At 42.0% G+C, this 27,550-nt stretch overlaps 2 protein-coding genes across 2 annotated transcripts in view; both read right to left on the reverse strand.

Annotated features, from left to right (window-relative positions):
* LOC308101768 (CD209 antigen-like protein A) overlaps positions 1-27,550 on the reverse strand; it is a 170,865-nt gene that overhangs the window by 25,379 nt on the left and 117,936 nt on the right. The window lies entirely within an intron of this gene.
* On the reverse strand, positions 17,370-26,148 carry LOC308101764 (uncharacterized protein). The gene is made up of 6 exons (XM_080451230.1): positions 25,987-26,148; positions 24,930-25,019; positions 18,805-19,188; positions 18,561-18,694; positions 17,922-18,025; positions 17,370-17,568 (listed from the first exon to the last, which is right to left on the reverse strand). Exons 1-6 carry the CDS (start codon positions 26,123-26,125, stop codon positions 17,403-17,405), a joined length of 1,017 nt encoding a protein of 338 aa, XP_080307356.1. The 5' UTR covers positions 26,126-26,148; the 3' UTR covers positions 17,370-17,402.

Here is a 27,550-nt window from a genome sequence, read left to right on the forward strand (position 1 = left end):
AGTGGTGGGAAAAGTACTCATATTTCTTACTTAAGTAAAAGTATCACTACTGCAATGCAGAAATACTCTGTTACAAGTAAAAAAGTCCGGAATTCTAAATTGACTTCAGTAGAAGTACAAAAGTATTGACATCAAAATGTACTTAAAGTACCAAAAGTATAAAGTACTCATTATGCGGAATGTCCCATTTCTACAAGTTTTCAAATTATAACATGTATAAAAATCTTTTGAAAATAGCATATATACAAGCACACAATGCATCGTATAGCGACCCATTGTGAGCTTGTAGATCGGCTATTTTTAAAATGGCCGAAATGTACAGTATAGGGCTGAAGTGGTTAATGTATGTTTTGTAATAATAATAAAGATTTGCAAAGTAACTAGTAACTAAAGTTTTCAAATAATTTTAGTGGAGTAAAAGTACATTATTTGCCTCTGAGATGTAGTGGAGTAGAAGTAAAAGTACTGAAAATTGGAAATACCAGTAAAGTAAAAATACCTCAAAATTGTACTTAAGTACAGTACTTGAGTAAATGTACTTAGTTCCTTTACGCCACTGGTTTTAGAACAATGACGCCACTGAGATGACGCCTCATCTCAGGTCCCAAAGAGGCTGGCCTCCGATGGTGGTCTATACAGGAGACAGGTGGTGGTTATGTGGTCAACCCGATCTCACACAACTTAGTATACATTGCACGGACGTCATTCCGTGCATAGACACCTAGAAGAAAAAAAATCGCCACCTCGCATCTCCTCCATTGACTAAACCATTTCTGAGGCGCGCAGTCTCAAGCAAACTGGAGCCACGTGAGGGACCACCGAGTGACCTAAAGGGAACGAGTTGCCATCCCGAACGTTGCGACGTTCGCTTGAACCTACTCAGCGCCGTTTGAGTTATATACCAGGGTTGCAACCCGTTACGCCCCACCGTGGGACTTGCCGTACATATGCACGGATTTTGGGGTTTTCTAAGCGGCTATGCACGGAATGACGTGCACTGGGTCCGTGCAATGTATACTAGATTGTGTGAGATCAGGCTGATGTGGTAGTCTGCTCAAGCTCCCCGCACTCGCATGCAGAGCTGTCTGCCAGACCTCACATAGATGTTTTGAAGAGCAGTTGGTTCAGGGTCTACTTCAGCTGGTCTTGAATTCCTGTGAAACAGTGGAGGACCCCACCTTGATATGTACACATTCTTTTCATATTTACAGGTACATTAAAGGTACATGTCAACTGACTAAACTAAACCATGTACTGTATATGAAAATAATAAATAGTAAATAGGCCTATATTGCACATCCCCCATATGCCCATTGCTTGTATATGGGCTTGCTGTTATCCTTTGTCTGTGTGTGTGTGTGTGTGTGTGTGTGTGTGTGTGTGTGTGTGTGTGTGTGTGTGTGTGTGTGTGTGTGTGTGTGTGTGTGTGTGTGTGTGTGTGTGTGTGTGTGTGTGTGTGTGTCGCTGCGCTCGCGCGTGCGCGTGTTGTTTTGTTATGGTTATAAATCTGGGTCTGACTCGGGATATATAGTTATAAGTGTGTGTGTGTGTGTATTGTGTGTGTGTGTGTGTGTGTGTGTGTGTGTGTGTGTGTGTGTGTGTGTGTGTGTGTGTGTGTGTGTGTGTGTGTGTGTGTGTGTGTGTGTGTGCGTGCGTGTGTGTGAGTGTGAGAGAGAGTGAGTGAGTGACACTGACTTAATATTAGCCTACCAATTAATGGGCCATTTTCAGCACTACTACTAGTGAGTAGTTTTATTTTAAAAAATAGAAATATTGCGCTTAACAGAAATGTATCAATTACATGGCCTTGTTGAAAACGTTAAATCTTAACATTACATTTTCTTGATGGGGGGGGGGGACACGGACAGACTGACAGATGGACGGACGGACAGGGTGTAAAACATAGTCTTGGCCATGCCTTTCGGCCTGCTGGAGACAATAGAGAGGAAGATTTGAACCTTCAAGTTTCTACACTTACAGCAATGAGCCAGTACAGTTCAAGTTTTCTATACTGGACATAGTCCAACATGTTATTGGTCAATAAGGCTACAGAAAAACTGTGTTCTCCTGGAATATATCTATTACACAATGACTTGTTTTTCTGTGTTCCTATAAGAGGAAGTACAACTGTGAGGTATTTTTCACTTACCAAGAAGTTACTGTGTTTTCCCCCCCTTTTTCTTGTTTCTCTTTTTCACTTATTTTTTTATGGAAGGGGGGGGGGGGGCAGGCAGTGATTTACACAGAGACACAGAGGCTTAACTCTAGTGTTCGCTATTAACCACTTGAACCCAGCATCCCTCTTCTGTGGGGTATATTTAGCGAATATAGCTGATCTACAAGCTCATAGCGCATTGCAGCACGACGCGCTGTGAGTTCGACAAAGAGTAGTGCAACAAATGTGTTAAAAGTGTTATATTAGCAGTCTTGGTTGTCACTGCTCTGTAGTATTGCTTGTATATGGAAGAATAAAGAAAATATTATAAATAAAATATAATATCACAGACCAGGCAAACATTAAAGGTTCATGTTAAATGACTAAACTAAAAAAAATAATTTAAAAAAAAGTAATAAATAGTAAATAGGTCTATGTTACACATCACCCATATGCCCATTCCTTGTGTATGGGCTTGCTGTTATCCTTTGTCTTTCCTTGTAATTTCACCTCAAATTTGATGTATTTCCAAACAGTGCTCATGCTGTTTTCTGGCCTTTCTGGACAAAGGTCAAGCCAAATCGTGATTGGCCAAATCGTTGCCCAATCATGCTCAGGTTTGCTGGTCTTGTGAACCCCAACCAATCATATCAGGGGAGAGGTGCAGTGCAGCAGGAATGACACTGGCAGCATATCTTGGTCCAGGTGTGTAACCTGTTTAGTACTAGAGTATTACTACTGTTAAACCACAGCTAATGAGACGAGATGACACAACATTATTGAGAATGAGTTTGGGAAGAGACATTAAGAGACAAAAGCCATACAATGTCCATGCAGAATGGACAGCTGCACAGTGATGGCTGAAATCTCAACTAGCAACATGACTTTGTTTTTTTCATGAAGATGGGTGTTAAAGTTAAGACGGACACTTCACCTCCTATCGTGTGTGTGAAGAGAGGAACTGGTCACAGCTTTGTCCCACTTTGAAGAAAGGGAACTTGGAAAGACTTTCTGACAAACCACAAATCATCTGACAAAACATTTTCCAAGAAAAAAGGAACTGAAATGTCAACCATATGTATCTATGTAAGGTACATGAAACTGCAAGTGCTGTCATCAGCATTTTAGAAGTCTCACACTTTCTTCAGAATTAATCTGGCCTTTATTATTTATAGTATTTACTTATTCTATGTTAGGTTTTTATTATTAAATTATTTACATATATTTGCATTATTCTGATTATAAGTCTATAATGAGATGTAAAAGCAGTGGTGGTTTCCACTGTCTGGTGATGGTAGATCTCATCAGCATTGGATCAGATCTTGTGTCAGAACCCTGACAGTACAGTACACGTGTTCTCAGGTTGGGACCCAAAAGATAAATCTGGTGTCTTCCTGAAATCCAAGTGAATAAAAATATGAATTGTCTAAATTATTCAACCATCAATACAGACAAATAGGCCTACCCATGAATTTAAATGTGCTCATGTATAGACATTCATTTTTTATAACGTGTGTGCGCACGCACACACACACACACACACAGACAGACAGACAGACAGACAGACAGACAGACAGACAGACAGACAGACAGACAGACAGACAGACAGACAGACAGACAGACAGACAGACAGACAGACAGACAGACAGACAGACAGACAGACAGACAGACAGACAGACAGACAGACAGACAGACACAACCCTCCACATTGAATTGTTCATGCTAACAATGTAACCTTAGTGAGACACACCAGTAGGCACCCTCCGCAGAGTGCAGATCTCCACCAGGCAGGGTGGCCTAACCATGGCTACAGTGTCACCTGTACCCTATTTTTGTCTACATCAGGCCGGACAGCCGAATGCCGGAGTGTTTGCTCCTGTCTGTCCGTCTGTGTGTCCGTGTCAGTGTGTGTGTTTGTGAACAATATTTTGACCTGAAACGTGAAAATGTGAAACTTTGCACGCACACACTCGGTAGGCCTAGGAAGGACCTTCACTTCCCAATCGACCTCATGATGGTATTTAACACCATTGGTGAAAAACAAAACAAAATATGTTAAGGACATGAAGAATTTGGCATGTGTATGTATAGGTATGTGTAATATACTCTATATCATGACTAGGGTCCGACCGATATGGATTTTTGTGACCAATACCGATAACCGATTTTAGAGAGGGGGCAATCACCGATAGATAAACGATATGCTGATATAGTGATTTTTTTTTGCTGGAATTAAAACAGGCCTTTTTTTGGTGTGGATTGTGCCAAGATTTTGCACCAATATGATTATGCAACGGTACAGTCACAGTGACAGTAGTACAGACAGCTGCTTTCTTAAACCAATGTCTTTATTCAAGACTTTTAACAACATTGTTTAATAACTTGCAGTCACGTTGTCTGAGAAAGACTTTGTCCTTTTTTTCAGCCATCTGTGTGATAAAGGAAAGAAAAACATTTTATTTAAGCTAGGTATTTTTTAATGTAGATAGAGAACAGTTCATTTACTGTGCTCTGAAAAGTAACAAACTTTACAGTTGCAATGCAGGCAGTGGAGTAGACTAGTAACTAGGCTAGAATATGCCAAACATGGGCGTTCCTGTCTACTGTATCTCCTTGTGGGTCAGTGGTGTAAAGTAACTACATTTACTCAAGTACTGTAGCCTACTCAAGTAAAATGTTGAGGTATTGTTACTTCAATGGAGTATTTTCAATACTTTTACTTCTACTCCACTACATCTCAGTGGCAAATATTATATTTTTACTCCGCTACAATTATTTGAAAACTAACTAGTTAATAGTTACTTTGTAGATTTAGATTATTGCAAAACACACATTAACCACTTCAGCCCTATATACATTTTGGCCATTTGAAAATAGCTGATCTACAAGCTTGTAGATCTTCTATTTTCAAATGATTTTTATACACGGTGTGTGAGTCTGTGTTTGTCCGGTCTGGTCGTGTGCACGCCGACTAGTCCTGCTTGAAATGGCAGCTTCACATAAAGCTTGAGATGTGGGATGATTTTTCAAATTGTGCAACACAAGTATGCTTATCACTCGTCGTCAACATCAGTGAGGTCAAATCACATTAAAGCGAGACACCCGGTCCCAAAGACTGCCTGACAGAATGGCAGACTTCACCGTGAAACCTCACCTCCTTGATGACTGGCGAGCAGAAAAGATCACTGCTTTGACTGCCAAGATGATAGCCTAAGATATTATTCCTACTATTAGCGTTGTCGAGGGGAAAGGCTTCCGTGAGCTGATGGCATTTCCAGAATACACCGTGCCCTGTCGCCAAACAATGACAGCGCGACGAGATAGAGAACGTACGCTGAGGTAAAATGGAACAATTGCCCCAAACACACTTGGGCCCATTTTTACTGAGGTTACGTGTAGGAGTACTGGGTGGCGACCGTTCCCAGGTCGCCGGGTTTGATCCGGGGCGACCGTGTTTTAGGGCGAGCACCTCGCTGAGGTTACCGGAACGCTCCGTAAGATGTTATAAAAGTTTATATCCAAGCCATGAGGCAATATAGCTACATATTGTTGAACGTGTTGTGTTCTTACTATTATTATTTGGCATCGGGACGGAGAGCTCAGTCTGACATTATTCTAATTTGTCAAACAACGTCAGCCTCGTTAGTAAGGCTGCTGTAGCCTACGGATTAAACAAGTGTTCTGTGTTTAATTAACACATGTTTACAAAATCAAGTCACATTTTTATTATTATTAGGGCTTTGATGCAAATTCTAAACATGATGGATGCAGCTGCATAAGTTGTGGTGCTTAAAGGAACGATCAGTAAGCAGCAAAAAACACAGCAAAAAAATAAAAATAAAAGTTTATTTTTTTATTATCAGGAGAAATTTCACCTATACAATATGATCCGATATGACAAAATAAGGCCATATTGGGTACCGATACACTGATCATGACTGAAAACATATTGCATAGATGAGGTGTGATGATGATATACAACATTATCGTCACCAGCGCAGAAATATCTAAATAGAGATATTAAAATGACAGAAAATACGTAATGCCTGCTCTATTAGATCGTCGTCGTCATCATCATCATCATCATCATCATCATCATCATTACCTTGGGTTTAAAGTAGTGCAACAAATGTGTTAAATGTGTTATAGCAGTCTTGGTTTTCACTGCTCTGTAGTATTGCTTGTATATCTGTTATCTGTCATCTGTAGCAGAAAATATAATATTGCAGACCAGGAAAATATTAAAGGTACATGTCAACTGACCAAGCAAACAAATAATACTAATACTAATACTAATAATAAATAGTAAATAGGTCTATATTGCACATCCCCCATGTGCCCATTGCTTGTATATGGGCTTTCCTTGTCATTTCACCTCAAATGTGATGTATTTCCAACAGTACTCATGCTGTTTTCTGGCCTTTCTAGACAAAAGTCATGCCAAATCGTTGTCCAATCATGCTCAGGTTTGCTGGTCTGAATGTGAACCCCAACCAATCATATCAGGGGAGAGGTGCAGTGCAGCAGGAATGACCCTGGCAGCATATCTTGGTCCACTGGTGTGTAACCTGTTTAGTACTAGAGTATTACTACTGTTAAACCACAGCTAATGAGACGAGATGAGACAACATTATTGAGAATGAGTTTGGGAAGAGACATTAAGAGACAAAAGCCATACAATGTCCATGCAGAATAGACAGCTGCACAGTGATGGCTGAAATCTCAACTAGCAACATGACTTTTTTTTTTTTTTCAAAAGATGGTTAAAGTTAAAGTTAAGACGGACACTTCACCTCCTATCGTGTGTGTGAAGAGAGGAACTGGTCACATGCTTTGTCCCACTTTGAAGAAAGGGAACTTGGAAAGAAGCTTTCTGACAAACCACAAATCATCTGACAAGACGTTTTCCAAGAAAAAAAGGAACTGAAATATTAACCATATATCGATGGCCAAAATGCAAAACCTCCTATGTGCAAATTTCATGATTTTCGGATTTCACTGTGGATGAGTACTTTAGGCTATGCTGCACATGCTCAATCTGTCTGCAAGATAGTCCCGCCCCTCATTTTGTCAGAAAAGTCATTTGACTAAAACCTCCTATCTTGTTCAGTGCCAATTAGTGCTAAAATGTTGAAGCGCAAAACCTCTTATCTGCACCAGAACTAGTTGAGCAGCAGACAGAGCTGAAACTTGGGAATTCTATGTTATGTAAACCGTCTAAATGTCTTTCAGTTTGTAGTTATCAATTATTTTCAAAATAAAAAAGTGTCTTCCACCCTTACTATTTAAGTATTTGTTAGTAACTGTCAAGTTAACTGCATTGCCTTGTTGATTGCTAATGATTAGTGTCAGGTGGTGACACTTTTATCACACCAAGAGTGTGAGTTGATAAAAAATGTGAATGGTAATACTTGTTACAGTACTGTAGAATGTCTTGATCTCAAAATGAGCGTAAAAAAAGTATTATTTAACTAAATAATGTTTGTTTGTAAGCCTAACTGTTTCTAGGTAAAAACCTCCTATGTGCATCTATGTAGATAGGAGGTCATTTTTAGGTTTAGATAGGAGGTTTTGGCGTTGAACATTTTGAACTTGTGGTTAGAGGTTGTCATTGCTGCTTAGATGTGAACGTCCATGTCGTGATTTTTTATTAAATGCAGATCAAAATCACACGTGAACACCGTGGCAGTCAACAACCCTGTGAGAATATTGTGTTGTGTCGGTTGGCGGTATGAGGGTATGGGTGTGGGATGGGGTTTGGAGTTATGGGGTGTGGGAGGTGTGGGGTGGCGGTTGGGGGGTTATGGGGTGAGGGTGCATGAGGGCTTGGGTCGGTGGAGTTTGGGGGTTGTGGTGTGCTGGTTGGGGGCATGGGGACCGGGGGTTCTGGGAGTGGGGGTAATGGATTGGGTGGGATTTGGGGGTATGAGGGTATGGGGTGGGATGGGGTTTTGAGTTATGGGGATTGAGAGGTGTGGGCTGGCAGTTGGGGGGTATGGGGTTTGTGGGAGTGGGGGAGTATTGCAGGTGGTGGAGTTGGGGGGTAGAGGGTATGGGGGGATTATGTTGAGGGGGGCATAGGCCAGTTAGGCTGGATCATATAGGATAGGGTCTTTGCGATGCAATGCGAGAGTGTGGTCTCGCCAACACCAACTCGGGACTCCTGAAGTGGGATGGGGGTTTGAGTTATGGAGGTGGAGATGTGTGGGCTGGCAGTTGGGGGGGATGGGGTTTGTGGGAGTGTAATCTCTCAAGAACAGATTCTGCTCTGCATTGGAATCTGTCGTGAAGGTTCGTCATAACGTGTACACACTGGGCTACAAGTGGGCGTGCCTTCAGATCAGGAAGCAGGCCGCGCTTTACCCAATCAAATGTAGTGGGCGGGATTTACGTGTCCGCCGATCCTTCCCCACTCGAAACCAACCGAAACGAATTTAACAATAGCGTCCTCGGAGCAGACAAAACCACGAAAAGATATTCACATTTTAACTTGCTCTTTCATCATAGAAACAAGTGGGCTTATAACCAAAACGATCCATGTTCTCTGGGAGAAGTGGTGTTAGTGTTCCGTGTAGAAATATTGTTAGTGGGAATGAAAACATAGTCGCACCACCGGAAGTGAAACGCTGAAGGCAGACCAAAACCCCGGTTTCCTTGCGCACGGGTGCTCCGTCGTCTTTGTCCCAGAGCCAAGTGTGATAGTACAAACAGCAGAGGGCGCTGTTTTTCCTTCTCATTTGGCTCTGGGTTCCCAGATTGGTGGGAGTGAGAGACTATTGCAGGTGGTGGAGTTGGGGGTAGAGGGTATGGGGGGGATTATGTTGAGGGGGGCATGGGCCAGTTAGGCCGGATCATATAAGATAGGGTCTTTGCGATGCGAGTGTGGTCTAGCCAACACCAACTCGGGACTCCTGAATCGCTGCCCTCCACACTCTCCTATCTAGCATCAGGGTCTTGAGCTCTACTGTGTTGTTAGCTAAACTGTTACGCCGAAGTGCCTCTACGTAGATGGTGCACTTCTTGTCTTTCCTGGCTTTGCCCTGGGTTGGCTCCCATAATGTCAGTTTGCTTGCCACTAGTTATGGGTGCCTGACGCAGTGCCCTGCCTCATCCTTCTTTCTCTGACTTTGTCTGTGACCCATGGTAGGTTCCTGTAGAGGACCACATTTCTGATGTGGTCCGTCCATGTGACTCCTAGTGCCATTCGTAGCATTCTTGTGTAGACTTCATCCAGGGCCCTTTCCTGTTGTGCTGTGATGGTCCATGTCTCAGCCCCATACAGCAGTACTGACTCCACTGTAGCTATACGAACAGCCGCCTCTTGAGGTCTTCTCCCATGTCTGATTTCCACACTCTCCTCATCCCATGCAAGGCATTCCAGTCAAGTGCCCCCCCGACCTTCAGGTCCTGTTCCATTGAAGCAGTCCAGGCCAGCAGGTTATTTGAAGTCCTGGACTGCCTCGAGTAGTTTGTCTCCATCATCTGAACCATCTTCTCAGGAACTCCGTAGGCCCGGAGAATGTTCCTCAGTTTCCCCCAGTGGATGGTGCCAAAAGCCTTTTGGAAGTCATGAAGGTGATCACCACTGAAAGATTCCACTCCCTTACTCCTTCCAGTATCCTCCTCAGCACCAGTATCTGCCCGCCTGCTGTTCGCTCCGGGCGGAAGCCGTTCTGCAAGTTTCTCAGAACAGGGTCTAAGATGGGTCTAAGACGGTTGAGGATCATCCTGTTAGCCGTCATGGCGACTTGTGAGCTCAGGCTAATGCCTTGGAGGTGTCTGTCTTGGTGAGGTCGCCTGACTTTGGTACTGGATCGATGATCATTTTGCTCCACAGCTTCGGCAGCTCGCTAAACGTGTGTGCTTGATAAAATCCAACACCACCTCGTCTATGGGCACATACATCAGAACCTCTGGTGTCACTCCATCCTCCTCCTCTTGCCTCACTTGATAGTAGCCTTGGCCCTCTGGTACTCATCCATGGTGAATGATCCGTCTGGTATGGGAAGGTCATGGAAGACAGGAGCATCGGATCATGCTCCTGTTTTGAAATGTTGGTACCATGTTTCAACTCGTTCCTCTGCGCTTTCTCCCCAGAAGTCTGAGAAGAGCTTCTGCCAGAAATGTCATTGATGAGCTTCCAGCTCTTGCCATGCTTCTGGTTAAAATGCACCTCTTTAATGTCCCTGATTTTTTGGGTCAGCTCCTGTTGTTCTAGTTGCATACACGTGGTATAGCTCCTCCTTCCTCTGCTTATATTCCTCCCTCAGACCCTCTCCTTTTTGGTCAGCAAAAAAGTCCCTATGTGCTGCTCTCATCTCCTCCCTGGCTTTGGTGATTCTAGGGTCATGGCATCCGTCTTTCCTCCTTGCTTATAGACTCTTTAAGACATTCAATGATCTTACATACTATTCCACTATCCACACTGGACACAAGGTTGGTGATCCAGTTGTATGAGTTAGGGGAGTTGGAGGGCATGAGGGTTTGGGTGGGTGGGGTTTGGGGGGTGTGGTGTGCTGGGGGGAATGGGGGTTGTGGGAGTGGGGGGGGGGGTGTATTTCAGGTGGTGGAGTTGGGACCCCCCAACTCCACCGCCTGAAATTAGGGGGGATTATGTCGAGGGGTGCCTGGGCCTGTTGTTTTGTAGTCCACCTAATTGTATTCCTGTTGACCTTTTTGTACATTTTATTTGTTAGCACTTTTATTTTAGATTCTTGCTGTGGACTGTTCTTAGCAAAAAAAAATGTGAGCATTGCCCTGCAACCTTTGTTTTGTTTTTGAATAAAATAAAAAAGCATTCAATGCAAATACTAACCATTTCATCCATTGAAAACGCGCTAGCGTATACCCACGAACACGCGCATCTCGTGCAGGGAATGATTATTGTATATAAGTATATAAAATGTATTTACAGCCAGTATTATTTGTCATTATTTAGTTATGCAATCACTTAACATTAAAATGCAAAAGCTCCTATCTGCAGAATTATCCAGGAAAAGTGGGGAAAAACCTCCTATCTGCATTTGCAATATGAAATCAGTATAATTAACATATAATATTTTAATATAGTCCAGAAATCCAGAAACGGTGTATTATGTGATGGGTATCATAAAAAAATAACATTGTGCTAAAAAGATACAACATTTTGTAGTTTTCTTTTTCATTTTCCCAACAATGTTAATTTTTCAGATAGGAGGTTTTGCGTTTTGGCCATCGATATGTATTTATGTGGAGTACATGAAACTGCAAGTGCTGTCATCAGCTTTTTAGAAGTCTCACACTTTCTTCAGAATTAATCTTGCCTTTATTATTCATAGTATTGACTTATTCTATGTTAGGTTTTTATTATTAAATGATTTACTTATATTTGCATTATTCTGATTATAAGTCTATAATGAGATGTAAAGCAGTGATGGTCTCCAGTGTCTGGTGATCGTAGATCCCATCAGCATTGGATCAGATCTTGTGTCAGAACCCTGACAGTAGCCTACAGTACACTTGTTCTCAGGTTGGGACCCAAAAACTAAATCTGGTGTCTTCCTGAAATCCAAGTGAATAAAAGTATGAATTGTCGTAACATCTAAATTACTCAACTATAAATAGAGACAAACCTACCCATGAATATAAATGTGCTCATGTATAGAAATTCATTTGTTATACATGTGTGCACACACACACAGACACGCGCACGCGCACACGCACAGACACACGCATGCACGCACGCGAGTGAGATGAACAGGTCACAGCTTTGTCCCACTAGCAACAGCGATGGTGAAGAAAATGAACTTGGAAAGACAAAGAAACCACAAATCATCTGATAAGACGTTTCCTGCCAACAATGAAGTGAGAAAAACAAAAAAAGGAACTGAAATGGCAACCTTTTGTAGAGTATATGAAACTGCAAGTGCTGTTATCAGCATTTTAGAAGTCCCCCTTTCTTCAGAATTGATCTTGCCTTTATTATTAATATTAAACGTGTTACTTATTATGGACTTATTCTATGTTCACATTACTCTAAGTACATAGAAGTACATTTATCTCACGCACGCACGCACGCACACACACACGCACGCACGCACGCACGCACGCACGCACGCACGCACGCACGCACGCACGCACGCACGCACGCACGCACGCACGCACGCAATCTATAGAATCAGAATCAGCTTTATTGTCACATGACAGGTTTACAGGCGTAAACAGGTGCGTGAAATTATTTTTTTCATCAATTGTAGTTCTCAGGATATAGAATAGAGACAGAAAGAAGAGCAAGGAAAACAGGTCAGATTATCAAACTGTTCCTAATACGTATGTACTGTACAGTACATGATAGTGTACATGATGTTTAATAGGATGTTATGTGTCAGGAACCCGGTTGCAAGGGCTCTGGCACAGGGTGGAGCAGAGGACACATGCAGCAGGGGAAGGTGCCGACCGGACCGCCAACGCCGCTCGCCAACACCCCGGATGACGTAGGCGCGGCACGCCCAAAGACCTTGGCAGCGCTGACTGGACGCCAACCCCAGGTTGGCAGATTGGCCACCCGGGTCACTCAGACGCGCCCCAAGGTAAGAACTTCACAAGGGAGAAAGCAGGGGGGAGGACTGCAAGGGCTCTGTCACAGGGTGGAGCAGAGGACACATGCAGCTGGGTGAGGGAGTGAAGACTCCGGGGAAGAAACTGGTACTGGTTAGCGACGAGCAGTGGCGTATTTACCATAGAGGCAAAGGTGGCGGCCGCCACCCCAAGTGCGATCTCGCCTCCCTTAGAAAAACACTGACTTGGCTCCTCGTCCATTCACGGGCAGACAGCCAATCACCACCGTACCACCACCCTCGCCCATAGGGACGCAAATGTATGCCTTTGTCTTCATGGGGTGCCAGGGGTGGGGGTTTGGGCCATCACCTGTACTCGCCTGGCAGGTATAGCCTACAGTTTAAAAGAGGCTCTGAGAGTATAGCCTCTCAGTTTATGTGCATGCTCGTGGGGGCTCAACTCGAATCAAGCGCCCCCGGCAGCTTTTGTAGCTTGGTAAAAGGTGTGAATGGGGCAACTAATGTATGATACGTGGGCCCCCAAATCTGAGATTTTCAGCACTACAAGTGAGTAGTTTTATTTTTAAAGAATATAAAATATTGCACTTAATAGAAAGGTATCAATTATATATGGCCTTGTTGAAAACATTCAATCTTAGGGGGGGGGGGGGGTATGGCCAGCAGTGGACCTTGGTAAGTTTTCTCTAAAAGGGAACTTGGAAAGACCCTTTCTGTGAAACCACAAATCATTTGACAAGACGTTTCCAGCCAACAGGGAACCGAGAAAAAGCAGAAAGGAACTGTCATCAGCATTTTAGAATTCCTTAGGAATTGATCTCGCCTTTATTATTCATATTCAACTTCTGACTCAATGTTAGGTTTTTATGATTAAATTATTGACGTATTCTATGTTCGATAAGTTACTAGGGATCTATTCTCTTTTTTTGTCAGACAAATCTGTACTCATCGTTTATGTGCAATAAATTGACGGTGAGGACTTGAAACAAGGCATTCTAATGTCTGCCAGTCTGTCCACAGCAACAACAGGTCAAGATATTTTCATAGCTGTGGATTCTTATCTGTCTTTCAAGAATGGTGTTGTATGCTGCACTGAATCTCCACCTACATATCATGCAGAGCAAAGACACTTCCGAAGCCTTTGGGGGAACTGATGTACAGAATTGGAAAATTGTCAAAAGGGTAACTGGAACAATTTTCATTGATGATGCAACAGTAAGGTGGCACTGGACTGGAGTCTTTATGTACAGAGTTTACCGGACACATGGACTGTGTCCGAAATCATTCCCTATTCACCGGGTCAAGGTTTCTGTCTTGTGAGGTGCACTCGGGTGGTACAGTGGTAAAGGTGGTAAACCACCACAGAGGTTGTGGGTTCAAATCCAGCATGGTGCATCCGGCTTTGTCGAGTGTCCACACAAACACAATTGGCCCGTGTTCTGGGGAGGGAAGCCGGGCAGGGAGGGTGATAAACACAGTGTCATCTTCTAATTGATGCTGCTCTCTCATATAGTTTAGTTTTTGCTGCTGATGTATAATCAATAATATGTCCTCTCAGCACAGCCAGGTGTTTTATTAAACTATAAGTACTGTTCAACTTCTGTTTGAGTAAACCTTCTAAACTCTGTTTCATCTAGTAGTGAAACATTCACCCACCACAAGGTGGTGCTAGAATATTTCTATCATTTCCATGCTGCTGACAAGGCTCAGTAAATGTTGCATACAGACAGTGGTGTAAAGTAACTAAGTGCATTTACTCAAGTAATGTTTTTTTTTTACTCTATTGGGGTACTTACTTTCAATAATTTTACTTCTAATCCAGTAACTCCACTACATCTCAATGGCAAATATAATGCACTTAAGACTTCTGGTGATTAGTAGTTTTCCTTCCCTACCTATGTTGAATGCACTTATTGTAAGTCGCTTTGGATAAAAGCGTCTGCTAAATGACTAATGTAATGTAATGTGAGCTTGTAGATCTGCTATACGAAATTGCACTTGTAACATTTCTACAATAGGATATTGATACTTTTACTTAAGTAAAACATTTGAGTACTTCCATCACTAAATGCAGTAAGTCAGCGGATTCAGTTTTTATAATATAAAAATAACCAACGTGAATAGCGTTTTCGTATATTCTGCATTATATCCCACCTCTTATCCCACCGTCATGCATGATTGTGCACATACGTGCACAGTATACGTCTGCTGCTATGCACACGCACCTTTTATCTTATCTCAGGTACCATGTGTGAATATATATGTTACAGGGTGAATGGAGAACCAGGGTGATTGAAGAAGGCTCGCTCGTTTTTACCCACCCAGCAATTCTGTAGAAGAAACACTAGAGGGAGCCACAAGCCAGGCTTGTGCACAAGCACATATGGCCGTGACCACCCACACACACACAGTCACACACACACACACATGCGCGCGCACGCACACGCGCTCATGCTTTCAATGGACTGTTAAGATACTTTTATTGTGTTCTGCTGGCTTTTGTTTTAGTTTCTCCCTGACACACACACACACACACACACACACACACACACACACACACACACACACACACACACACACACACACACACAGTGATCCATGAAAAGAACTATTCTGTCCCTATCGGTTTACAAATCAAACGGCGCTGAGTCGACTAGTGGAGCGTCGGCCGGTCAGTGCGGGCACTCGCGCCCGGAGGCGCGAGGGCGCACTTCCTCGGCCTCAAGCTCCACTAAGTCGGCGCGCCGTGCGTGTGAACGCGTGTTCAGCGTTCCCCTCATAGATATTATGGTTGCTATGTGGGGGGGAACAACAAAAGACAGGTCTCCACTCTCCGTCGGCGCATCAAAGCCCCGCCTCTCCGCGCTCTCCTTCTCCTCCTCCTCGGAGGAGGAGAAGGAGAGAAGGAGAGGACGGGACGGTTTAAAACGCAAGGAGGAGGAGGAGGAGGAGGCTCCTCTTCCTCGCGAGCCTCGCGTAATAACCCCCCGCATCGCAGCGCCGTCCTCCTCCTCCTCCTCACGAGCCTCGCTAATAAACCCTGTCTCGAAAAGCCCCGCCTCGCCCCGAAGGAGCCCCGTGCCTAAAAACGAGCGCTCTGTCTTCAATCACCCTGGATCTCCATTCACCCGGTGACATATACACAACTTGTTTTCGTTTTTTTTTGTTCTCTTGTTTGATCTCCTTTCCCCCCCCACCCCCCTTCTTCTTCTTCTTCTTATTTTTTCTATGGAAATAACGATACGATGGGAACTATGCACGAAAACGAATTTCAACACTTTTTTACTTCTGTAAACCTGTGATGTGACAATAAAGCTGATTCTGATTCTGATTATAAACCTGCCATTTGAGTGCATTATACGGTCTTATGAATGTGATTGTAGTTAATGATAGATAAACTAATAACAATAATAAACAACTTTATTTATAAGTCAAATACATACGTACAAAACATGCAGCTCAAACTGCTTCACATTAAAGAAATAAGAAAAACTCAAAGACAGATTAAAAGGAAGCAAACAAGAATAATGTTGCACAGCTGAAATTGATAACCACGTTCTCCCTGGCATGACAAACAAAACAAAACAGAACAAAAACAACAACAAACTAAAAAAACAAAGCTGCTCTGCAAGCTCACAATGTAACGTGATGTGTTGTGTGACTGAGCTTGTATATTGGCTATTTTTGATTAGTTGAAGTATAAAATAGGGCTTCAGAGGTTATTTAAAGTGTCACTATGTAAACATAAATAAATGAATACATTTACATTTTGTCCAATCTGTATGGTAGACTATATGTTAATACAACATAACTTATACCATTGGGGATGGTTGTATTTTGTCTCCCTGCTCTTCTATTGAGACATTTAGATCGTGTCAAAGGTCATATCTCACCTTGACACAGGATCTGACAAAAATTTTGACCTGACGGTCAAGATTAAAATTACTGAGCAAGTAGTCAGGCTCTATTAGCTCAATGGTAAACATCTGGGGTAGAAGAGGAAAGTTACTGCAGAGGAAAGTTAGTGCAGCTTTAATGCACATAATCAATCAATGAGAAAGTTGACTGGAAAATAAAATGCCTAAAATTGTAAGAAATAGGTGACAGATCCTGTACAGTTATACAAATACAAAATAAATATATTAATCTACATCAAACATGTTATCAAAATAGATCAGATGGCTATTGGATTAATGTTATTCACAATAGGCTCCCCTTTAACTAAATCATGAAAATATGGATACAAATGTAATTGTAATGTACAGTGCATATTGTGTAGAACTGCAAAGCAGACAAACTAAAGCAAACACACAAACTACCACATGTAAACACAGCCATCATGTAGCTGTACCAAGACTACCAACACACCAGCTAACTGATACATTGTGAACATGATGGTTTCAGCACATAACCTCACAGGTTTCAACCAGCTGATGGCTACTCAGGTGGTCATGTTGTTGAGCACTCAGGGGAGAACCAGTTGGTGGTTAAAAGTCTGTTGCTCAGGTCTGGGCCGTAGCGTGACGGTCCAGGCACCCTAGGCTGCAATGCCAGCTTGACAGCGTGTCGCGGGTTCGACTCCCCTTCCCGATGACCTTTGCTGCATGTCACCCCCCCCATCTCTCTCCCCATTTCCATCTTTAAATTTTTTTTAAAAAAAAGTCTGTTGCTCATGGACTCCTGGGCTCATCACTTCAGCAAAGAACTCTCTCACAGATCCAAAGATTAAATGCGTTACAGATTCTGTCATTCCATCCTCTTTTAGGAACAGAAGTCCCGTTAAAAATATGATACTCAACACAGTCTTGTTGTTCATGAGTGATGGGCTCTTTGTTATTAGGCTGACCAGGGAGCCAGTACCTGGAGAAGTAAGAAGACTTGACTTATTACAATACATTAACTTTTTTTATTTGTTATTATGACCTCAAATGATATTCTAGATATTAGATGCAAATTAACTGGATAGTGAAGCAGACAACATACACATGATGTCTTATAGACACTGTAGTAGGTTTGTGTTTTATAATATAATTTAATGATGCCTGGAGAAGGTCACACGACCAAAAGCTTGCATTAAACTCAGATATCTGCACAGTGTTTAAACTCAGACATCTGCACAGTGTTTAAACTCATCTGCACAGTGTTTTAAGCTTGCATTAAACTCAGATATCATTATACCATTTAGATGAATTTACAATGAAGATAAGTCTTACGTTGGTGCGGTCAGTGGCGTTCCATCCACCCACTTGTATGTTCTTTCATCTTCTCTGTCGGTCAAACCCAGCCACACTCTCTTGTTTAAACGTTCAACAAAGTCCTGGACAGAAAAGCTGCTGGTTACTGATGTACAAACTGTAAAAGACTCCACAAAGAAGCATTGTACAAGAAGCATGTCTTCCCTATGTCTTCCCTCATTGTATTTCTTTTTTTATTGTTTTTGTTTGGCCATGCACCATATTTATTTTTTACATTTGATATCGCAATGCCTTCGTTGTTTCCCTTATTTATTTACTTTTTCTCTATACCCCTAGAGTATTAAACCTTTCTGGAAAATGCTATTTTCATTTTCGGAACTTGTACAAAAACATAATGACTTCACCCCCTCTTTTACATCTGTACATTTGTGATGTGGCAATGAAATTGAAGCTGAAGTTGAAAGTGGAATAGGTTACAACATGCACATGCACATGTGCACACACACACACACACACACACACACACACACACACACACACACACACACACACACACACACACACACACACACACACACACACACACACACACACACACACACACACACACACACACACACACACACACACACACACACACACACACACACACCATACCTGTTTTTCTTGGCTGTTTATGACAATCAGGTCAGATTGTATGTCTCTACACCACTGTCTGCTATCCTCCCAATTCTTCTCCTCAGTAGAGATGTAATAACAACCTCTGTCAAATGCCTGCCATCCAGGTGATTCTAACAATAAAACAATACATTTAGACACTGTTCTTTCATTTGCTCAATTTACTGACAAATGATGAACATCATGATTTAACAATGAATAAAAACAGTGATGTCTCACTGACCACAGAGCCTCATCTTCATGTTATCTCTCTCTTCGGTCACGTTGTTATACATGTTCTGTAACTGGTCAACACTGGCCTGTAACTGATCTTTCTGTCCAGTTAGGTAGTTATGTCCGGTCTGTAACTGGTCAAAACTGGTCTGTAACTGGTCTTTCTCTTTAGTCAAATCGTTATGTCTGTTCTGTAACTGGTCAAAACTGGTCTGTAACTGGTCAAAACCGGTCTGTATCTGATCTTTCTGTTCAGTCAGTCGGTCGTGTCTGTTCTGTAGCTGGTTAAAACGGGTCTGTAACTGGTCTCTGCCTTCAGTCAGGTTGTTGTTGCTGGCCTGTAGTTGGTGGTAACTGATCACTAGCTGGTCTCTCGCCACCATGTAGGACTGATCTGTATGGAAACAATATTTACAAAATGGGAGATCAGCAATTTAATAAATTCACACATACTGCAGTCCAATGTTAGCAGCAACGCATATTTCATGCTAGCATAATGTATAATTCGTAAGCAGTGGTATAAAGTACATTTACTCCACAGGTACTCCACCACCATTAACTTCCTGCTTAGCGTATTTGTGGAAAGGGCTGTATCTTTTTTTCTTTTTTTCTCCCTGTTTTTTTGATGAGACATGCTATATTCAACAGCCTGTAATAAACAAACGGGGGTCGCGATGACTTTCTTTTTTTCTTGCGGAAGCACAGTGAAACCCTCCGTGTTTAGCAACCGTCAGGGGATCGATCATACTGCATATAAATATTATGTAACTAGTTGAAAAGGTAAGTAAAACTAAAAGAAATCGCTGGCAGTGGTTCATGTATTTATTTCAATATATGTGGCAGTCAAATAGTTAAGCTTTTGGTCATCAGGCGAAAACTCTGAGCCACTACTGCGGCATGTTCTCAAAGTGTTCATTTGGCTTTATTTCCACACCAAAAGACATGCATCTTCTTCTTCTTCTATCAGCTAATTCCCATCAGGGTTCCCATCGGTTTTCTGCATCTTCCTCGCTCACACCAGCCACCTGCATGTCCTCTCTCACTTCATCCATAAACCTCCTCTTTTCCTCCTACCTGGCAGCTCCAGCATCCTTCTCCCAATGTACCCCTCATCCCTTCTCTGCACATGTCCAAACCATCTCAACCTCGCCTCTCTTGTTTTATCCCCAAACCTTCCAACCTGGGCTGATCCGCCTCCTGTCTTTTTGTCAGTGCCATTGTTCCCAAGCCGTACAGCATGACTGGTCTCACTACCTCTCACTCTTGCTGGCACCCTTCTGTCACAGATAACTCCTGACACTTTCCTTCATGCGTTACGCCCATATGAGCCTTATTTTACCCGTCTTAAAGGGATATTTCACTTTCAAAAAAACGTTGGGTCATTTTATCGTCTACTCAGGCCTTTGTGAGCCCCCAGACCGTTTTTGTGTTGCTTGATTCTGTATTTAGATATTTGATATTCATTTTATCAGACACGTCCCCTTCCTATACAAACCCATTATAACTCCAAACTCGCCGTTTTTAAGTTGCTTGATTCAGTATTTAGATATTTGATATTGATTTTATCAGACACGCCCCCTTCCTATACAAACTATTATAACTTCAAACTCCATTTTTAACATGCTAGATTCATCAAAAACACCCGTCCTTGGTTCTGGTGAGTGTGACTCACCCTGCCCTCCTAATACGCGAGGGGGCCGTGCTTTTTCGATGACTTTTGTCATTTGTTTGTAATATTTTTTGGGGAAAATAAAGAATTAAATACAATCAAAAAATGTAATAAAATAAATGAAAAAAGTAATTAAAAAAAGCACGGGCCCCTCGCGTATTAGGAGGGCAGGGTGAGTCACCAGAACCAAGGACGGGTGTTTTTGATGAATCTAACATGTTAAAAATGGAGTTTGGAGTTATAATGGGTTTGTATAGGAAGGGGGCGTGTCTGATAAAATGAATATCAAATATCTAAATACTGAATCAAGCAACTTAAAAACGGTCTGGGGGGCTCACAACAGCCTGAGTAGATGATAAAATTACCCAAAGTTTTTTTTAAAGTGAAATATCCCTTTAAGTTAGCGCCTTATGACTTAACTTAAGACCTGGAGGTGTGGCCAGTGCTGTTTGACCACTCAAAATAGTGAACCAGCATTGGTCACGCCTCCAGGTCTTACGTTAAGTCATAAGACCTGGTACTTGAGACACGCAAAATAGGGCCCATGGACGTAAACAAATATGGACAGCGTTCACCTCTCTTCCACACTCCTCATTACTTTGGATAGGTATTTAAACATGTTTACCTTCGCACTTCTACTCCACTCTACTTCATGCACACATATTCTGTCTTACTCAAGCCCCCAAGGACTGCAGAGGATTACCGAAGCCATAAATCTGGTATTAAAAGACTTCCAAATGTAGGATGCTACTGCGCATTGCTTATATCGTCTGAAACGCAAGTGTGCCCGCTCTAGTGGCTCCAACGTCACAACGCCTCGCACTGCGAGGCGCTGTGAGCTTGCAGATCGGCTATTTTCACAATGTTTGCCTCTTTCTAACGTCGTATTTGAGAAGTCGGCCAATTTGGTATTGCAATGGTCTTAAAAGTCGTTAAATTGTCACTTTAGAAATGTGCAGATACCCCGTGTACACTACTGTATGTTAACTGTTGAGTGAGAAAACAATGTTGCACATTAAGCCAATCATCTGGGGACACCCCAAAAATAATTTGGGGACCCCCCGTTTTGGAACCACTGATCTAATGATGTTCCCTCATCGGACTACACAATCACAATGTTGTCCGCCGGCCAGACATCATAGGCCACAGTGCCTCCTCCTGCCCGACTTCATCTGTCCACCTGTCCATTACCAATGCAAATGAGAAAGGGCTCAGAGCCGATCCTTGATGTAAGCCCAGCCCCACTTTGAACCTGTCCGCTATTCCTGGCACACTCCTCACCACTGTCATGGTGTCCTCATATATTGCCGTCCTCTCATGCTGCCTTCCTCCCTCTTTCTTTCTCATACACATTCATTGTCTAAACCTCTCTCCATCTCTCTCTCACATTTCTGTCATTAACATATCCCTGTAATCTGAAAATTATGATTGTGAGGTCCTTGTCAATTAAGATCGTATGGACAGATATCCAGGTGTGTGACTCAGAGAGTGAACAAATGGAACCACAAAAAGTGGTTCAATTTGTCCACTCTCTAAGACAGTTATGGGGGTCTGTATGTCGTATATCTGTATAGTGACAGACCTGGGAATCTGTCCATTTGGTTTCTAGTGTAAGTAACAGGACTTTATATTCGGGGATCCCCCGGAAATCCCTCAAGAACCTCTGCCCCACTTTGAGAATGTATACGTAAGAGATCCTCGGAGGAAGTCTATTGCCTGACAAGTAAGTGCCTCTGCAACTGCAAACCACTGGCAGATGTGCAAAACGTTTTTCCTTTGCCCAGTCACGGCCATAAAACTGCTGAAGCTGCATTTTGGGGGGGGGGGCGTTGTTAGTCTGCCTCTGTTAATCACGCTAGGAGCCTTGTAACGCCTGCAGCTCATTAGCAGTGGTGGAAAAGTAACTTAGTACATGCAATTGTAACATCAAACTGAAAAGAAATGTCATGTAGGATGAGATATTTCTGAAAGGTGGAAGACCATATGCCGGCAATGCATAGTCAGACCTCAGACCTGTGTGTGTGTGTGTGTGTGTGTGTGTGTGTGTGTGTGTGTGTGTGTGTGTGTGTGTGTGTGTGTGTGTGTGTGTGTGTGTGTGTGTGTGTGTGTGTGTGTGTGTGTGTGTGTGCGTGCGTGCGTGCGTGCGTGCGTGCGTGCGTGCGTGCGTGCGTGCGTGCGTGCGTGCGTGCGTGCGTGCGTGCGTGCGTGCGTGCGTGCGTGCGTGCGTGCGTGCGTGCGTGCGTGCGTGCGTGCGTGCGTGCGTGCGTGAGAGACATTCTGCATAGAGACAGATTATGCCATTGAGACCGGGTACGTGTGTAACTTTAGATTTCTTTGGCTATTAAAAAGCAGCAGATAAACAAGCTCATATCGTGGCACCGAGTGCCCCACTATGAACTTGTAGATCTGTTATTGTAGATCTGCTATTTTGGAAAAATCATGAAAGTTTGTGCACATCTTTGAATATATATTTTTAAAAGCGAACTCGAATTTGAAAAAGTTTGAGCACCACTTTTTTGGAAAAAGTTAGGATTTAGAATACATTTGTAGATGCGTTCCCGGATTGAATAGGTTATAAAGGCTTGGTTTCTCAGTCCACACACACACACACAAAAAAAAAAACACCCCCCCCCCCCACTCATGCACCGCCCATTGAAGGACAATATCAGTCACCAGAACCAGGGACGTGGGTTTTTCCAATGAGTCTAACATGGTTAGAAATGGAGTTTGAACTTACAATGGGTTCATATAGGAAGGGCAAAAAAATTATATAAAACAAACTAAATATTGAATCAGGCCACTTTATCCGGGGTGCACACAAAAGACGCGGCGGCACAAAGCAGCAGCAGATTGCAAGCAATGCAATGAATGTGCAATGCAAACGTCTAACAGTGGATAACATGTCTGAAACAACACATGTGTGCATAGTAAGTACGTGCTTGCCCGCACATGCTGTATGGGGGGAACACACACGCACATCTGCTTGCCTCTACACGTCTTACTGACACAAAGTAAGACGTCTGACACAAAGCATCTGCTTTAGTCTGATCGTTGCTGTCGGGGCAGAAGCCTCTCATCTCCATGCTCTGACTTTTTGTGTTTTTTTTTCCTGTGAATTAACTTAACGCCCTTCTTGATCACACTATACCAGTGGTGGAAAAAGCAGTCAAATGTTTTACTTAAGTATAAAAGTATCAATACTGCAATGTAGAAGTACTCTGTTACAAGTCCAGAATAAAAAATGTACTTGAGTAAAAGTACAAAAGTATTGGTATCAAAATGTACTTAAAGTACCAAAAGTAAAAGTACTCAAATGTTTGAAAATAGCAGATCTACAAGCTCACAACGTGAGCTTGTAGATCGGCTATTTTCAAATAGCCTCGGTATAAAATAGGGCTAAAGTGGTATAATGTATGTTTTATAATATAATAATTTATATCCGCAAAGTAACTAATAGCCTAACTAAAGTTTTCAAATAATTGTAGTGGAGTAAAAGCACAATATAAGTAAAAGTATAGACAATTGGAAATACTCCAGTAAAGTAAAAGTACCTCAAAATTGTACTTAAGTGTAGTACTTGAGTAAATGCACTTAGTTGCTTCACACCACTGCATACCACAGCGTCACACAAAAGCTACAAGCTCGCTTGAGCTGTTGATCTGCTACCCTTGCTATGGGGGGGGGGGGGCTCTAGGAAAAAAACAACAACTAAAAAGTTTGGGAACCACTGATTTACAGTGAGTATGTAACTGGCTGAGAGTTAGTGTGGACACTGTGGAGCTTTGTGAATGCATGCAGGTGAAAGTACTAAAATGTTTGAAAATAGCCGATCTACAAGCTCACGACGCGTCACGATGCGACGCGTTGTGAGCTTGTAGATCGGCTATTAGTATGAGTAAAAGTAGGAGTAAAAGTATTGAAAATGGGAAATACTCCAGTAAAGTAAATGTTACTTCACACCACTGACTACTACTACTACTACCACTAATAATAATATGCACTTTAATAGACTGTTTGGTTCACACACTTCATATGATAAACTCTGAACTTTATTATATATATAGTGGCCATATAGTGTATGGTACATAGCAATAGGTCAACAACATACTGTATTATGTCAAATTGCATTGACTGCACATTATAAGATTATAGTTTCTTATGTTCTGTATATCAGTCTAATGTATTGTTGCTGTGTTGTCATTTGTTATGCTGTTTAGTGTTTTTTGTTAAAGAGGACCACAATGGAAATAAGCCTTCACACAGCTTTATTGTGTTTTCATCATCGGTGACGCAATGACTGTATGTCAAGTGCTTTTGTGCGCTTTTTTTATGTCACCAAATAAATAAAAATAATCAATAAAGAGAATACAATACTAAACGCATGTTGGATCATCTTAGATACGTATATAAAACCTTGCAATGAAATACATTGTTATGAAACACATTGTTATGAAACATGGACTTACAGAGATAGAGTGGGATAGCAACGTTGAGGAGAGCTAGAACAGCACAAAGCAATCCAACGCCGACTCCAACCCGCCCGTATAATCTTAAATCTGGTTGACACACACCCACACACAGACACGACACAAGCACACACGCACGTGCTCAAGCGCACACACACACACACACACACACACACACACACACACACACACACACACACACACACACACACACACACACACACACACACACACAGAGGGGGAGAGAGAGAGAGAGAGAGAGAGAGAGAGAGAGAGAGAGAGAGAGAGAGAGAGAGAGAGAGAGAGAGAGAGAGAGAGAGAGAGAGAGAGAGAGAGAGAGAGAGAGTATAGATCAGTTGAAATCTCTGAACTTTTTGAATAACAAGTTAAAAAGTATATTTGGTAAGACTTTCTATGAAGCCCACGTCTATAGAGCATTAAGAACATGCATATAATGCATTATAATCTGCTTAACTATGTGTAATTACAGTTAGCTGTTACTGTAAGCATGCGATAGTATTATACCACTTATTATAACACAATATAAAGCATTTGTAATGATGACTTGTAAGGTAAAGTATCATAATAAGTCATACTTGCTGGAAATAGTGTGATTATAAATCACTATTCAATAAGTGGTCATTGGGGGGTTTTAAGTAAAGTGAAAAAGAATAGCATTACATCTATGCAAGAACAACACACACAATACTAATGCTCCAGGAATGTCATCACTTTACTTAGCACCAAATAACCACTTAACTCAATCCCACTGCAATGCATTATAACAATGACTATAAAGGATTATAAATCATAAATGATATGATCCTTGCAAAGAAAAAGAGTGTCAAGTAATTGTGCCATGCAATAAGCCATCATAAAATGCTTCATGTGTTATAATTATTGCTATGAAGCATGATGAATATGTGAGTGCTTTTAACTCTAGGCGTAGATAGTTATGAGCAAATTATAGTAAGTATGTGTATGATGCATTATAGACCATGGGTTTCATCAGAGAGTCATATGTTTTGTGATTCATAATTCCAATAACATGTCTTACCAGACTGCAATATCTTCTGTGGATCTTTCTCCTGAGCTGTGGTCTCGGTCTCAAGATTCAAGTCAAGGCAAGTCTTGGAGTCCGCATCGTCTTCATTCATTTGGAGCTCAAGGTGTTCATAATGCCCTACCACAGCCATTTCTATACCTTGTTATGACACTAATGCTTTCTTGGAGCTATCTATCTGAACATGGTCCACCTCTTAACATGGCATAATTTTTTTTTTAATGCTGATGACGGCACTTGACCCATTTCAGTTCTTTTGTTTCTGTTTTCTGAGTTCAGTGAGTTCACATGATCTGGGGTTTGTCAGAAAAGTGCCTTTTCTCCTCCAAGGTCCCTTTTCTTCCCTCTCTCCCCGTGCTGGCTGTGACTGCCTTTGTTTTTATTGGTGAAACCGAGTCACGTGACGTGCAGCCTAGGCAAATTGATACCACACAACACAGCCTCCTTTAGGCTGAAGTTTCTCCGAGGATGATGGAACAAAATGTACATTTAATTAACCCATTAAGACCGCGAACGCATCAGCGTCATTTTAAGATTTCTTTGGATATTCAAGAATAGCCGAATCGGTAAAAGTACCATGCGGAATGTGTAGCCAAATTATTTGATTTTCTTTCTTCACAAATATACTTGAAGTGAAGTGAAAAGTAGGTTGGCCACCTCTGTGAATCTGTCAAACATTCTCATGGCTTATCTATTAATCATATATCCATTTTTAAAGCAGCACTATGTAACTTTTTTAATGAATACATTTTAATTTGTCCAGTCTCTATGGTAGAGTATGTTAATACAATATAACTCATACAATCTGTATGGTAGAGTATGTTAATATACAATATAGCTTATACAATCTGTATGGTAGAGTATGTTAATACAATATAACTTATACAATCTGTATGGCAGAGTATGTTAATACAATATAACTTATACAATCTGTATGGTAGAGTATGTTAATATAATATAACTTAATTGAGGTGGTTGTATTTTGTCTCCCTGCTCTTCTATTGAGACATTTAGATTGTGTCAAAGGTCATGTCTCACCTAGACACAGGATCTGACACAAATTTTGACCTGAAGGTCAAGATTGAAATGAGTAAGTAGGCAGGCTCTATGAGCTCAATGGTACAAACATCAGGACTTGTGCAGGAAACCGCAGGTTCAAGTCTGGGGTAGAATAGAAAAGTTACATAGTGCAACTTTAACTAATAAATATGTGCACTTTTGGCTTGACTGGCTCTAGATTGTTTAGCTTCTCTGGTTTCTATATGTGCTACTGTCCTGACCTCCTTAATGAACATGTGTGTGTGTGTGCGTGCTCGTGTGTGTGCGTGCATGCGTGCGTGTGTGTGTGCGTGCGTGCGTGTGTGTGTGAGTACATACTGCAAGGCGATGAATTATCGAATTATCATTTCGGAAACCAGAGGATTTGACCTTTGACCTGAAAGGCAGCTTACAGCTGTGAATCAATTCAGACAGCAGCAGCAGCAGCAAGGACTGAACTCATGCAGAGCAGGAATCGACTGTGTACACAAAACAAAACAAAACAAAACAAAACAAAACA

The sequence above is a fragment of the Gymnoscopelus braueri genome, assembly GCF_963280865.1.
Source record: "Gymnoscopelus braueri genome assembly, chromosome: 15".
In the NCBI taxonomy this organism is placed as follows: Eukaryota; Metazoa; Chordata; class Actinopteri; order Myctophiformes; family Myctophidae; genus Gymnoscopelus; species Gymnoscopelus braueri.